This window comes from Hypomesus nipponensis, chromosome 11 (genome assembly GCF_054491055.1).
Source record: "Hypomesus nipponensis isolate SF chromosome 11, ASM5449105v1, whole genome shotgun sequence".
NCBI lineage: Eukaryota > Metazoa > Chordata > Actinopteri > Osmeriformes > Osmeridae > Hypomesus > Hypomesus nipponensis.
In genome coordinates, this window is record NC_140371.1 from 18,587,501 (window position 1) to 18,601,084 (window position 13,584).

At 50.6% G+C, this 13,584-nt stretch overlaps 1 protein-coding gene across 1 annotated transcript in view; it reads left to right on the forward strand.

The window, feature by feature from the left end:
* atrnl1a (attractin-like 1a) overlaps nt 1–13,584 on the forward strand; it is a 129,048-nt gene that overhangs the window by 17,199 nt on the left and 98,265 nt on the right. The window contains exons 4-12 of the mRNA XM_084709954.1: nt 1–74; nt 274–482; nt 1,464–1,641; nt 1,885–1,972; nt 3,437–3,692; nt 5,686–5,869; nt 7,545–7,699; nt 12,510–12,594; nt 12,752–12,963. The exon at nt 1–74 is cut by the window's left edge and continues 55 nt beyond it. Of these exons, the coding sequence (XP_084566080.1) occupies nt 1–74; nt 274–482; nt 1,464–1,641; nt 1,885–1,972; nt 3,437–3,692; nt 5,686–5,869; nt 7,545–7,699; nt 12,510–12,594; nt 12,752–12,963 (1,441 nt within the window). The remainder of the gene's footprint in view (nt 75–273; nt 483–1,463; nt 1,642–1,884; nt 1,973–3,436; nt 3,693–5,685; nt 5,870–7,544; nt 7,700–12,509; nt 12,595–12,751; nt 12,964–13,584) is intronic.

The window sequence follows — 13,584 nt, forward strand, 5'->3', positions numbered from 1 at the left end:
TCGTCTGGCTTTGCTCTGCTGTACTTCTTCAGCGACGCTGCCTACAACCTGACTGGCTTCAACATCCAGTACTCGTGAGCGGCCCTGCTTACGCACACACGCCCACATACACGGATACATATAAACACACAGACATACGCACGCACACAAACCTTCTCTCCCTCCCTCCCTTCACTTCTCTCCCCTCTCCCACCCTCTCTCCCTCCCCCCTCTCCCCTCTCCCCTCTCCTACCCTCTCTCCCTCCCCCCTCTCCGCTCTCTCCCTCTCTCCAGGATCAACTCGTGTCCCAACAACTGTTCGGGCCACGGCAAGTGCAGCGTGGCCAACTCCATCTCCAGCCGCGTGTACTGCGAGTGTGACAAGTACTGGAAGGGGGGAGCCTGTGACATGCCCTACTGCCGTGACAACTGCGGCAGCCCCGACCATGGCTACTGTGACCTCACGGGAGAGAAGCTGTGTGTCTGCAACGATAGCTGGCAAGGTACCCCCCCCGCCCCCTCCCCGCAGGGAGGCTGTGGAGGCAGGCGTGCGTGAAGGAACGAAAGAATACATGCATATTTCAAGAACCGCATTTGTGAAAAATGGACGAGGGCTTTGAGGGGACATACACGCTGCCTGGGCCTATCGGTGAAGGGCGTTTTGACTCCGCCGAGGCGTTGAGACGTTGAGTAGCACTGCCATCTCCTGGTTCGGTAGAGAAGTGCGAGTCTGTTTTCAGATGGAACACATCCCGTGTTTTGATGGCAAAGAGGAGCCGGGCTTTGGACTGTCTGCCATCTACTGGAGGAGAATGAAATAGACCTGTTTGCTCCTCCACAGTTGTGCTCATATGCAGTCAGGGGTTGTGTCTCTCATTGCCTCCACAGGAGCTCACACGCATCATTGTCCTAATGAGGTTTTGCCTCCATTGATAGATTACTCAAAACATGATCATAGCTCCCAGACCTCCTCTCTCGCCTTTAATTTATATATATATATATATATATATATACAAACACACACACACACACGATTGCTAATGTGGATTTCTGGATCAGACCCACCCCAATTAGAAAATCCCTTAATGGCTTTGCCCCCAGTTAGCCTGTGTGTGTACTGAGGGGGTTGTTTGACGTGAGGAGGCAGTGACTCAGTTCCACCAGTAGATGGAGCTGTGGGACCTTGTCTGGTGATCAGTCCCAGAGAGGCTGTCTGCTGTGGGTCCCAGGTGTGTCAGATCGGGCGTGCCTCCTCTGTAGCATGTGTTGGTCACCCTGCCTGGGAGCAGAGATGTGGTTACTTAGCAATGTTGCCAGTAAGTACAGACCTGACCACTGTAACACTGTTAGAATCCTCAGTCTTCTGCTCTACTTGAGCACTATTTGTACGTAGCTTAGTATGAAAGGGTCTGCTAAATGAAAGAATTGTCAAATGTAGAGTGAGAGCTGCTCCAGGTGATTGATCCCCTCTCCTTCTCGTCCAGGTCCAGACTGCTCCTTGTCGGTGCCGTCCACCGAGTCCTACTGGGTCCTGCCCAACGTCAAGCCCTCGTCGGGCCAGTCCCTGGGGAGAGCGTCACACAAGGCCCTGGTCCACGGCAAGCTGATGTGGGTGGTGGGGGGCTACGCCTTCAACTACACGGCCTTCCACACTCTGCTCAAGTAAGCGGGGGCTCACTCGCAGTTTACTCACCTCTCTCTCTGTCTCTCTCTGTCTCTGTCTCTCTCTCTCTCTCTCTCTCTCTCTATGTGTCTCTCTCTCTCTCTGTCTGTCTGTCTCTCTCCCTCTCTCTCTTTCTACTCAAGCAGTACTCACAGTTTATATCTCTCTCTCTCTCTGCTCATCCAGTACTCAGTCCACGTGTCTCTCTTCTATAACATGTGTCCTGTCCTCGCTCTCCCTAGTTATAACCTGGAGAGCACCACCTGGGATGTGGTTCCTGTCAGTGGTGGACCCCTGCAGAGATACGGACACTCACTGGTCCTTCACCAGGTATCCAACTGTCTCTCCCACACACACACAGTCAGCAGGTTCTGAAGTGCTCCAAACCTGTGTCTATGTTGAGGACATGTCGGGGGGGGGGGGGGGGGTTATTTTTACCTCAAAGTGAACAATCACCCATGACCTAAGACCTCAGCTGTGCTGAACCTGAACCTTAACCCCTGACTCCCGCCCTCAAACAGACTCTCTCTCACTACCTCTCACGCTCTCTCTTTTACCCTCTCTTTCTCATTTATTTATTTTGTTCTTTCTTTTCCTTCTCTCTCTCTCTCTCTCTCTCTCTCTCTCTCTCTCTCTCTCTCTCTCTCTCTCTCTCTCTCTCTCTCTCCCCTCTCTCTCTCTCTCTCTCTCTCTCTCCCCCTCTCTCTCTCTCTCTCTCTCTCTCTCTCTCTCTCTCTCTCTCCTCCCTCCCCCTCTCTCTCCCCCTCCCTGTCTGAGTTTCCCTTCTTCACAGTGAAGCCCGCCTGTCTCTGGGTCTTCTGAGACGATGTAATTGAGCTCACCACAGCCGGCTGGTCAACAGACCAGACATGCTGGGCAGGGTCTAGTTGTCGAGGGTGTTACTGTAGCCATAACTGGCCCAGCTGCAGCCTGCTTGCTGTGTTTCAGCAGAACAGGAGAGTCTTCACCGGGACGTCTGCACTCCCCTGGGATAAAAAAAGACAGGCTACAGAGATATAGATTTACACACTCACGAATTTCGACGATTGTGCACGCCCGTTTTCTTCCTGTGGAGATGACGTCGTGATTGTTGGACGTCCTATCTACGATGAGATTGTAGTCTGTCCTCTCCCTCCCTCCTCCGTTCTTCTTCCCCAGCGACTGGCCCTCCATTCCCTCCGCCCTGCGGTAGAGGGAGAGGATTCACCATTAGCATATAAATGAGTGTCTGCAGGAAAGAGGCCCCTACTGTAAGCCTTATCCTGAGGAACACAACTTCTATGGAATCACAACTCTGAGGAAAGGAGGGATTTTCAGGGCTGTGTGTGTGTGTGTGTGTGTGTGTGTGTGTGTGTGTGTGTGTGTGTATGTGTGTGTGTGTGTGTGTGTGTGTGTGTGTGTGTGTGTGTGTGTGTGTGTGTGTGTGTGTGTGTGTGTGTGTGTGTGTGTGTGTGGGGGGGGGGTGTATTCATAGCATAAAGTAATGTGCGATGTTTGTGGAAGGAAACTGTAAAAGCGAAAAAGCTGTCACGTGAGAAAACGCGTTTGCGCAAACACACACACACACACACACACCCACACATCGATGTAATCCAAACCAGTACATCGCAATACGCCATTCTTCTCTCTTCTAAGGCTTGAGAAATTACGACGAGTGTGTGTTGGCGTGCTGAATCGAGTCGCCCGCTGGTGTGTTAGAACGCACTGTTGGCAGCTTTCGCACATGTACTCAGCTCAAAGTGAACACACACACACACTCCGCTAACCCGTGTACCTGGCGTGTGTCTTCCCCAGGATGACATGTACATGTTCGGGGGTAAGCTGGAGGCGGGGCCTGGCAACGTGACGTCGGAGCTGTGGGTCTTCAACATCCCCCGGCGCTCCTGGAGCCTGCGGAGCCCCGCCCCCCTGGTCCACGGCCAGCCCTACGCCGTGGAGGGACACTCCGCCCACCTGGTGACGTTGGCCAATGGGGACGCGGTCATGCTCGTCATCTTTGGCTACTCCCCCATCTACAGCTACGTCAACAAAGTGCAGGAGTACAACCTCAGTAGGTTCACTGATGGAAGGGGGGGGGGAGGTGGAGGGAGGAGAGGATGGTGGGGTGGAGGGAGGAGAGGATGGGGGGTTGAGGGAGGAGAGGATGGGGGGTGGAGGGAGGAGAAGAGAGGAGAGGAGAAGAATGAATTAGGGAGAAAGGTGGAGAGGATGGGGGGATGGAGGGAGGAGAGGAATGAATGAGGGAGGAAAGACAGACGTGTGACACAGAAAAGTAATGAACCAGTGTGCAAAAAAAAAAAACTTGCCTTGAACCGGGTCTCAAATCGAATTAATCTGTTTAATCCTTCTGTTTACATAACATAACATAAACGTGACATAAACGTTATTAGCGCTAGCCGCTAGCTGTTTTAGGAGCTAACTCGTCACTACAGCATGGTCAGGGAGGCAGGGACTAGCCCTGCACGAGACAGGCTGTTTCTCCTCACCAGCAGATGGCGCTGTGGCGCTGCCCTCTGCCTGTTCAGCCTCAGCTTCACACGGAGCAGGCTGGTCCTCCAGACCCCCAGCACCGGGCCATGGCAGCCCCCTGCAGGAGAGGTGAATGTCGGGGCTATTTTAGAGACTGGGGTCCTACCGGGGGAGCTGAGATGCAGCCTTCAGATTGGACACCCTGGTTGTCTGGCCAGTCTGGAAAAGCCAATCTGATGTCATTGACAGAATGAGTTGAGGAAATTTGTCCTCCCCTCTGATATCACTGTTGCTGAAGTGTTGATAAGACCCATCCTTCAATTCTGAGAGGTTTTATCCACCCATGCACAATGCGAGGCATAGAGCCTGCACAAGTTCAGTTTGAATACATTCTGACAGTTTCCTGTCTACACCCTCATAGGCTGTTTGTACCGACCACCATCACAGGCACTAATGCCCAGTCTCACTAAGGAAAGGATGTTTTGACACACAAATAGGGGTCTTGCTGTGTTTTCATGGAAGCCACACACACACACAAACACACACAGCATGGTCCACAGGAAGAGGTGGCACCAAAGCCGGACGGTCGGGAAGAAAACGATGATTAATGTGTCTGAGTTCTTCTGGAAAATCACTTTACACCTTCTGCCTGTCCCTTTCTCTGTCTCTCTCTCTCTCTCTCTCTCTCTGTCCCTCTCTCTCTCTATTTCTCTACATGTCTCACCTTATTTCTTCCTTCTCCCCTTTAAATCTCCCATCTTTCACTCTGTTATCACTCTTATCTCTCTCTCTCTCTCTCTCTCTCTCTGTCCCTCTCTCTCTCTATTTCTCTACATGTCTCACCTTATTTCTTCCTTCTCCCCTTTAAATCTCCCATCTTTCACTCTGTTATCACTCTTATCTTTCTCTCTCTCTCTCTCTCTCTCTCCCCATCTCTCTCTCTCCCCATCTCTCTCTTTCTCTTTCTCTTCCTCTCTTTCTTTCTCTCTCTAAACCTTCTCGCTGAGAGAAATAAAATTATCTCCCGTCCGGAGGACAATGTTTTTTGTTTTGTAGGAATTGAGTTTGACCACAGTTTGCTGAGTCCAGTATTCTGCCAGTGGGTACTGTATGATCTGTAATAGGGACTCATTAAAGATGTTCTTTTGAAGGATGACAGCTGGCAAAGAGTGACCATTTGGGAGGGTATAGTCCACCAATTAACTGAGTACTGGTCAAAGAGCAGCCTTTAAAAGGATCTCATCAGAGAGGATGTAAGTGACTGTTTGACCTCTGTTCGTCATCTCTCTCTTTTGTTCTGCTTTCTGTCTCCCTATCTTTCTCTCTGCCTTCCTGTGGGATTTGGGGGTTATGAAGCTGTGGTACCTCTGTCTCTCCCCCCTCCTTCTGTCCTTCTTAAAGGAACATGTTGGAGAGAGGAGACTGATGCTGTTCCTTGATAGGCCTCTCAATCCAAAAGAGTTGGCTTTTTTACACACACGCATGCGCGCACACACACAGACAGACAGACAGACACACACACACAAATGATGAATCTCTTCTTTATTCTCTGTCTCTGTCTCTCCTCTCCTCAGAGACAAACTCGTGGCAGGTCCCAGACACGACAGGTGCCATCGTGCAGGGGGGCTACGGCCACAGCAGCGTGTACGACGACGCCAGCGGCTTGCTGTACGTCCACGGGGGCTACAAAGCCCTCCCCGCCAACAAGTACGGACTAGTGGACGAGCTGTACCGCTACCAGGTCCACACACGCACCTGGTGAGTGGCCCGGGGCTGCGGAGTGTGTGTGTGTGTGATGACAGCGAGAGTAGGGATTGTGAGGAGAGACGTAGTGATGTGCTGTGAGGTCATTGGTGCGCCTCGCGGCCCAACCAGTGGTCACTACTGCTCAGTGGATACTGGGCTCCTATTGGACCTGACACACAGTAATACCTAGCAGGTGTATTGTGTGTGTGTGTGTGTGTGTGTGAGAGAGAGAGACACACACACATGTCCAGGGGGTTAGCTCCTGGTGTTTGACAGAAACTCGTCTCTCGAGTGGTCTGTTGTCCAATCTGTAGTTTTTGGCGATATGATTGGCAGTAAAATCAGCCCCCCGCTGGCTGTATGTGTGTGTCTGTGTGTGTATGCAGTTATGTGTGTGTGTGTGTCTGTGTGTATGCAGTTATGTTTGTCTTTGTGTGTATGCAGTTGTGTGTGTGTGTGTGTGTGTGTGTCTGGAGGCTCTGTGCGTATGCAGCTAGTTTTGAGCGTTCATCGTCCTGGCAGCAAAACAAACCCATTCAGACACTTCTCCCAGTCCTTCTATTAGGTAGATGTCAGACCTCATACTCCACACACACGGGCGCGCACACACACAGACACTTCTACCTGCCTTTGTTCACAGTCTATTATATAGCGTGTGAGAGTGTTTGTTTTGTGCCTGTGTGTGTTTGCGTGTCAGTGTCTGCTGTGTGTGTAGCTCAGTGCAGGGGTGCTGGGGGAAAGATGTCAGCATGCAAACACACTGGCTGGTAAACATAGCCATGACATGACCAGTGTACTCCAGCATGGTCTATTTCACATCAGTGATGAGATGCTGTACCATAGCTGTTGCTGGGCAGATGAATATAAGAGAGGAATGCAAGACAACGCACCAGTGTCAATCAATCTTTTCCTATCTCTCTCTCTCTCTTTCTCTCTCTCTCTCCCCCATCCTCTCTCCCTTCCTCTCTTGGGCCTCAGATTCAGTGTACACTAAGCTGCACTAAGGTCAGAGGTCAGGGGTGCTGACCCCATCTGCTGGTGGAGTCAAGTATCAGAAGTGGAATTTGTTAACTCTGTCTCGGATCTCTGGATTCCACAGAGAGAGGGGGAGGGAGAGTGAGGGGGAGGGAGAATGTGTCAGAGACATTCAGTAAAGCTGTCTGGGAAGGTGTGCCTGGAGCAGGGTAAGATGCTGGTGGAGAGGGGGCTGACAGGGGCTGAACTGGGACCTGACGATAGGGGATCTGATGGTCCTGGATAGGGTCCTCCGGAAAGGGTTCCTTAGCCCAGGACCCTGTGTGTGTATGTGGGTGGGGGGGGGGACAGTAATAGTTGATGGGTGGAGGGAATGTGCGTGTGTGTGAGAGAGAGAGAGAGAGAGAGAGAGAGAGAGAGGGAGCATGGTGCCATGTTATTGATGGCGTCTGTCTGGGCATTTGACCTGGCCTGTGGTGCCTGACCTTCAGACCAACTGTTCCTTTACAGCCAGCCACCCATCCTGGCACACACACGCACACACACCCCTTCTCCCTTCCCTTCCCTTCCCACACACACAAACACTCCCACACCCACACACACCGACACACCTGCCCACCCACCCACCCACATGCTGGTAATTAACACGCACCTACCCTGCTAATCTGTGCTTTGTTTCCCCTGATGTGTGTGTGTGTGTGTGTGTGGACAGGATGATCCTGCGGGAGAGCGGCCTGGCCAGGTACCTCCACTCAGCGGTTCTCCTCAGCGGAACGCTGTTGGTGTTCGGAGGGAACACCCACAACGACACGTCGCTTAGCAACGGCGCCAAGTGCTTCTCTGCTGATTTCTTAGCCTACGACATCGGTAAGGACCGCGGCGCGCCCCACTTCAACTGATGTCTTCCATTGTTCGTTTGTGCCTTCAGTGAGGCCTGCCGACATATTCACAGAGCCTTTCAGATGAACCTCTCCGATCCAGGAGGATCTAAATAGAGACATCATACACACCCACACCAGGTCCCCTTCAATGTTGACCCATGAGTCACATGTCATTTGTCATGCTTGAGTGTTCCAAGATACAGGACACACACACACAGAACACACACACAGCATGCGTAACTTTAGACAAAGTGGCATGTGACACATTCCAAAGTCCTGGAGAAAGTGTGTTGGTGTGTGTGTGTATGCATGCATTTGGGCATGTGTGTGTGAGTGAGTGAGTGTGTGTGGCCATGTGAAGTATGAACAGTATGTGGGTATCAGTGTGCGTAGCGGCTCCTTGTGTTTTTCCAGCGTTCATCCTGGTGTTTATCCAGCTCCCTGTCCTTTCTCCGTGCTGACTGGTGCACATACTGTGATACAGGGGGGTCGTTATGGCAACTTGGCGGGGGGTGGGGGGGTGGGAGGGGGTGGGGGTGGCCAGATGGTGCCTGCTCTGATAGGAAGATCTGTTTAAAATACTGTAACTCTGGACAGGGGCATAACTGCAGGAGCCGTGCTGAGCGCTGGGATGGATGGAGGGGAGGAGGGGGGAAGGTTGAATAGTAGAGGGAGGTTAGAAGACAGGGAGTGGAAGGAGAGATGTATGCTTGAATACTGGAACTCTGGGCAGAAGGACCTACTGCAGATGGGTATGCTGAGCCTGGGGAAGTGGGGAGGAGAGGAGAGAGGGAAGGACAGGAGAGAGGGAAGGAGAGGAGAGAGGGAAGGAGAGGAGAGGAGAGGAGAGGGAAGGTGGTTGAGTGCTGTGATTGAACAGGGGGCATCACTGCAGGCAGCCGGCTGTGCTGATGCAACTTACTTGGAGGAGAGGAGAAACGAGGATGGAAAGAGAGGAGTGGTACTGGGAGGGGAGTGGAGGGGAGCACAGGAGGAGAGGAGAGGGGTGGTAGGAAGTGAACAGGACGAAGGGTCAGGGAGGGAGCCTGACGAAGGAGAGGAGGAGAGGAGAGGGGTGGTAGGAAGTGAAAAGGACGAAGGGTCAGGGAGGGAGCCTGAAGAAGGAGAGGAAACCAGACAGGGAGAGAACAGGGTGGAGTGAATGATGCAGGGACTAGAAGAGGAGAGCTGATATGAAACACACAGAATATGACATGATCATGTTTAAGGTGGGGATGAAGACAGATGAAAAGAGGAAGAGAGGAAGAATGATTAAAGGCTTAATAAAGCGTTTGATTCTTAATAAAAACTGTTGTCGAATCATATTAGATTCAGCAGAAGATTGAGCCTTTTAAACACCCAAGTTAAAATGTGTATTCATGGAGATATAGACATACACACACACACACACACACACCCCACATCACAGCCATGAAGAGACCTGCCCCCCTCCCCTAAACTCATACCATAATTTATTCATACTTGTGTATTCTTAAATCAGTATTTCTGCTTCCTCGGTTTATAGTTCACCAGTCCCCACTCTTACTGCAGAGAGAGATAGAGGGGGAGAGAGGAGGGACAGAAAGAATGCAAGAGAACAGACTTTACGAGGATCTTGTGGACAGTTATGTTCCTGTGTGTTTGTTTAAATCATGTTCATGCACTAGTCCATTCTTTCCAATCTGTAAAATAAATAAATTCAAGCACACCCAAGAATCAAATGAGCTTTGGTAGTTCTACATCACTCAATGTCTTGTCGGTTACAATCCCATTGTTACTGAGCATTTTATACACGTAAAGTTCCGGACTGTTTTAAACTTGTAAAGTTCCTGACAGTTTATATTTGTAAAGCTACTGACTGTTTTATCGTGGGTTAGGGGTGGTCTGTTGAGCTGGGGAATGATGGTCGGCCACACCGGTTGACTCTGTGATTGGACGACTGTGTCACGCTGTTAGGCCAGACACGGTTGGTCGGCATGGCGACAGTCAGCCCCTCACAGGGACCAGTTAGACATGATGTCATAGAAGTGAAGTTTGGCATTGCTCAGTTATTTATTCTAATGAACTATACCCACAATGACAATAAATACTTTTTTATTTTGTTTAGTGGAATATTTGATGTATTTAAAAAGCTAGCGTAGACCATGACCTGAACCTAAGTGTAGCATGAACTCTCATGAGACCAGCCAACTCCAGAAATGCTTTCAAGTATTAGTATTGATATTGGATCTGTTCTTCATATGCCTCTCCGCTCCTCCTCTCTCGTCTCTCAGAGCGATCATTCATCCGTTCCACCTGTGGAAGACGGTTTGCCCTCCCCATCTCTCCTTCCTCCTCTCTCCCTGCGCCATACGGCTTGGCGCGCTCCGAGCGCTGTTCTAAGCGCTGTTTAGTTTGTGCGTGTCAGCCTCGGAGGAGAGACTGCGTTAGCTGCATCTGTGCCCGTCGTCTGCCACCAGAGATTGAATCGAGCTCGACACTCAGGGCAGTTTTAGTTAGTGTTTCATTCTCTTTCCTCCTCTGCCTGCCCTCCACCCTGTGCTCGCTCCCCTCACCAAATACTCATAATTAGATTTTGTGAAAATGAAGTCTAATTAAAAGTGTAGCAGCAAGCACACAAGCTGGCACCCACTCATAGGCACAGACACCCTGTGCTGTGTGCTGATGCAACAGCAGACACTATCGCTTAGAGGAGCCCCCAAACACTGCAGCACATTTCATTAAATCTGACGTTCAAGTGGGATCCGATCTGCCCATCTCTCTCTCTCTCTCTCTCTCTCTCTCTCTCTCTCTCTCTCTCTCTCTCTCTCTCTCTCTCTCTCTCTCTCTCTCTCTCTCTCTCTCTCTCTCTCTCTCTCTCTCTCTCTCTCTCTCTCTCTCTCTCTCTCTGTGTGTGTGTCTGTCTCTCTCTCACACTCTCTCTCTCTCTCTCTCTCTCTCTGTGTGTCTGTCTCTGTCTGTCTCTCTCTCTCACACTCTCTCTCTCTCTCTCTCTGTGTGTCTGTCTCTGTCTGTCTCTCTCTCTCACACTCTCTCTCACACTCTCTGTCTCTCCCTGTCTCTGTCTCACTCTCCATGTCTCTGGTACTCCCTGATTCTTTCTTCTGATTCCCCAGCCGCCCTTATAGAACTCCACAACACATTAATAATGGAAGCTTTCGCAATATCCTGCCCGGAAATGAAACGGGAGGTGGAGGAAGATAAGTATCTGTCTTCCTCTGGAGAGACCACACCTCCCTGTGCTGTGGACCCTCTCCACCCTCTCCAGCTTTGCATGCAGTCTGTTTCCATGCTTGTGGTCTGTGTGTCCTTGCTATGGGCCAGTGTGTATGATAATACCAGTTTTGACAGGGAGGAGGTTGGGTAAAGGGTGTGTTAATTGCTTTGGCCCAGCGGGTTAATGGTGATATCGGTTTTGTTTTCTGGTAACCGTCGAACCCCATTGTCCCGCAAGGAGGGGTAGACGTTGCATCGGTATGTTGGCATCAGGTTGATTGGCACGTTAATAAGATTACATCCTGACCCCTGTAGATATGACTACTACCGGCGGATTTGATTAAAACGACCTCTTGATCTTGACCAGTGTTGTCAGCGGTCCTCTGCTTTAAAACAAGTGCTCCCCAATTAGCAGAACACTTAGCCGGGTCATTAGCAACCTGGCGGCCTGGCGTTTAACTCCTCGGTTTGTTTTTTTACGCGAGACAACTCATCTCGCAAAATGGCACATTTCCATATTAATGCATGGCGAGGACGTGAGGGTCGTAAAATCCCCGGGGAGGCCGTTAGTTTGAACGGTAAAACACACAGTGGCGATAGTGTTCTGCTCGGGGACATAAACTATATTGCTGTGTACCCTCAGACGTTATTAACGACAAGATAAAGTGTTTTATGGAGTCTTGTCTTTTGGTTCTGCTCCCCGACTTCATAAATGATACAAAGGGTTTCAAATAAACTTGGAGCTATGAAGAACATTACCAAAGGAATATTAAACTCCTCTACGTGAATGCTGTTGGAGTCAGAAATGCTCGTGTGAGTTGGGACGCATGATGCGTGTGGAAATGCTATTGATGGGTGGGATGTTGGCTATGACAAACACTGAGGTCAGATGGACAGTGTGGATCGCATCTAACGAGCCTATTTATGGTTCCTGTTGAGGTTTGATCCTTTTTAATTGGTCCTGGTGCTCCGGTTGTTGCCAACCCGGGGTGTGGTGTGTTTCTAGGCCAGGCACAGAACCCATCTGCCGGATCCTGTTGGTTCTGTGTTCCTGGTTCTGTGTTCCACACCCCACGATGCATGTTTCTGTATTCCTGGTTGGAGGGTGATTAAATCTCCATTAAGCTCCTCTGAGTCTACTCTGGCTTTGGTTAATGGCAACTGCAGTGGATTAATCTTTTATGATTATTCTCACCTCCCACATACACTCTCTCTCTCGCACACACACTCGTAAAGCCATCTTACTATGGTTGGTTGTTTATGAGAGTATTGGTGTCCGGGGGGGGATACCGGCTCTTGGTTCTCCCTCCATCCATCCTCTCTGTATCTTCTGTTTCTCCTCCCTTCCACCGACAGTGTTAATCACCCTATCTCTCACCCTATATCCTCTGGTAGAGTTAATCACCCCATTGGCACCACTGTAACTCAGAGCAGAATCCAGGGAGAGACAACAGTCATGCTGATCATGGCATGTATCTACACAGGAGGCCAGACAGGGTACTGGTTGATTACAGGGGAGGTAATGTCAACACGTTGTTTTGTGTGTGTTTGTGGGGTGTGTGTGTGTGTGTTCCTTCCAGCGTGTGACGAGTGGTCCGTCCTCCCCAGACCAGACCTTCACCGGGATGTCAACCGTTTCGGCCACTCTGCCGTCATCAGCAACGGGTGAGGCACTGTTAGTTCTGAGCTCTACTGCAGAACACACACACACACCACTTGAACACAGGTGTGTGTGTGTACACACCTGTGTTCAAGTGGTGTGTGTGTGTTCTGTGTACACACACAGCGCTCATGGTAAGCACTGTCCTCCTCCTGTCCACAGTTCCATGTTTGTGTTTGGCGGGTTTTCCGGCGTGCTGCTGAACGACGTGCTGGCCTACACCCCGCCCTCCTGCCACGCCTTCTACGACTCGCACCGCTGTGCCGGCGCCGGGCCTGGTCTGCGCTGCGTCTGGGCCAGGGGGCGCTGTGGCCCCTGGGACAGCCGCCTGGCCAACGGGACCCTGCCCGCCCCGCTGTGTCCACCCCGCTCCAGTAAGTATGGCCTGTCCTTCTGCTGCAGCACCCACAGAGCAGGCTTCCTCCGTGTACATAGAACAGGGTTCTATTTTTGCTGTCGAATGTCAGATATCAAAGCGATAACGATTTGTTTTTCTACTAGGACATCTTCTTGGTCAGGGTCCTGTTTTCCACTGGAACATCTTTTAAAACAGAGTTGTATTTTCCGTTAGAACAGGGTCTATTTTTCACTACATCTTTCTAAAATAGGGCTTTATTTTCCACCACATAATGCTCTCTTCTCATAAGACTGTCCTGTACATAATTGTGGGAACAACAGGTCAAATTCTGTTCGATTATTCTCTGAGGTAATTATGAGGCACAGCTGGAAATCCATTCCACCGAGTTTCCAGATGTGTGTTTGTATCCGGACCCGGGTCCACTGTTCAGATGATAATCATAATTACAACTCTGCGCTCTCGTCAAAGGTGAACAGGACTGGCGAGTGACTAATGAAATAACAGTTCAGCTGATGGGAGATTGTAATTTTAACCACTGTTTCTCCCTCGCCTCTAATCCCTCGTCTGGTCACACCGTGTGTGTGTGTGTGTGTTATTTGCTTCTGGTGTGGAGGTGAGCTCTATTTGGGATAACACT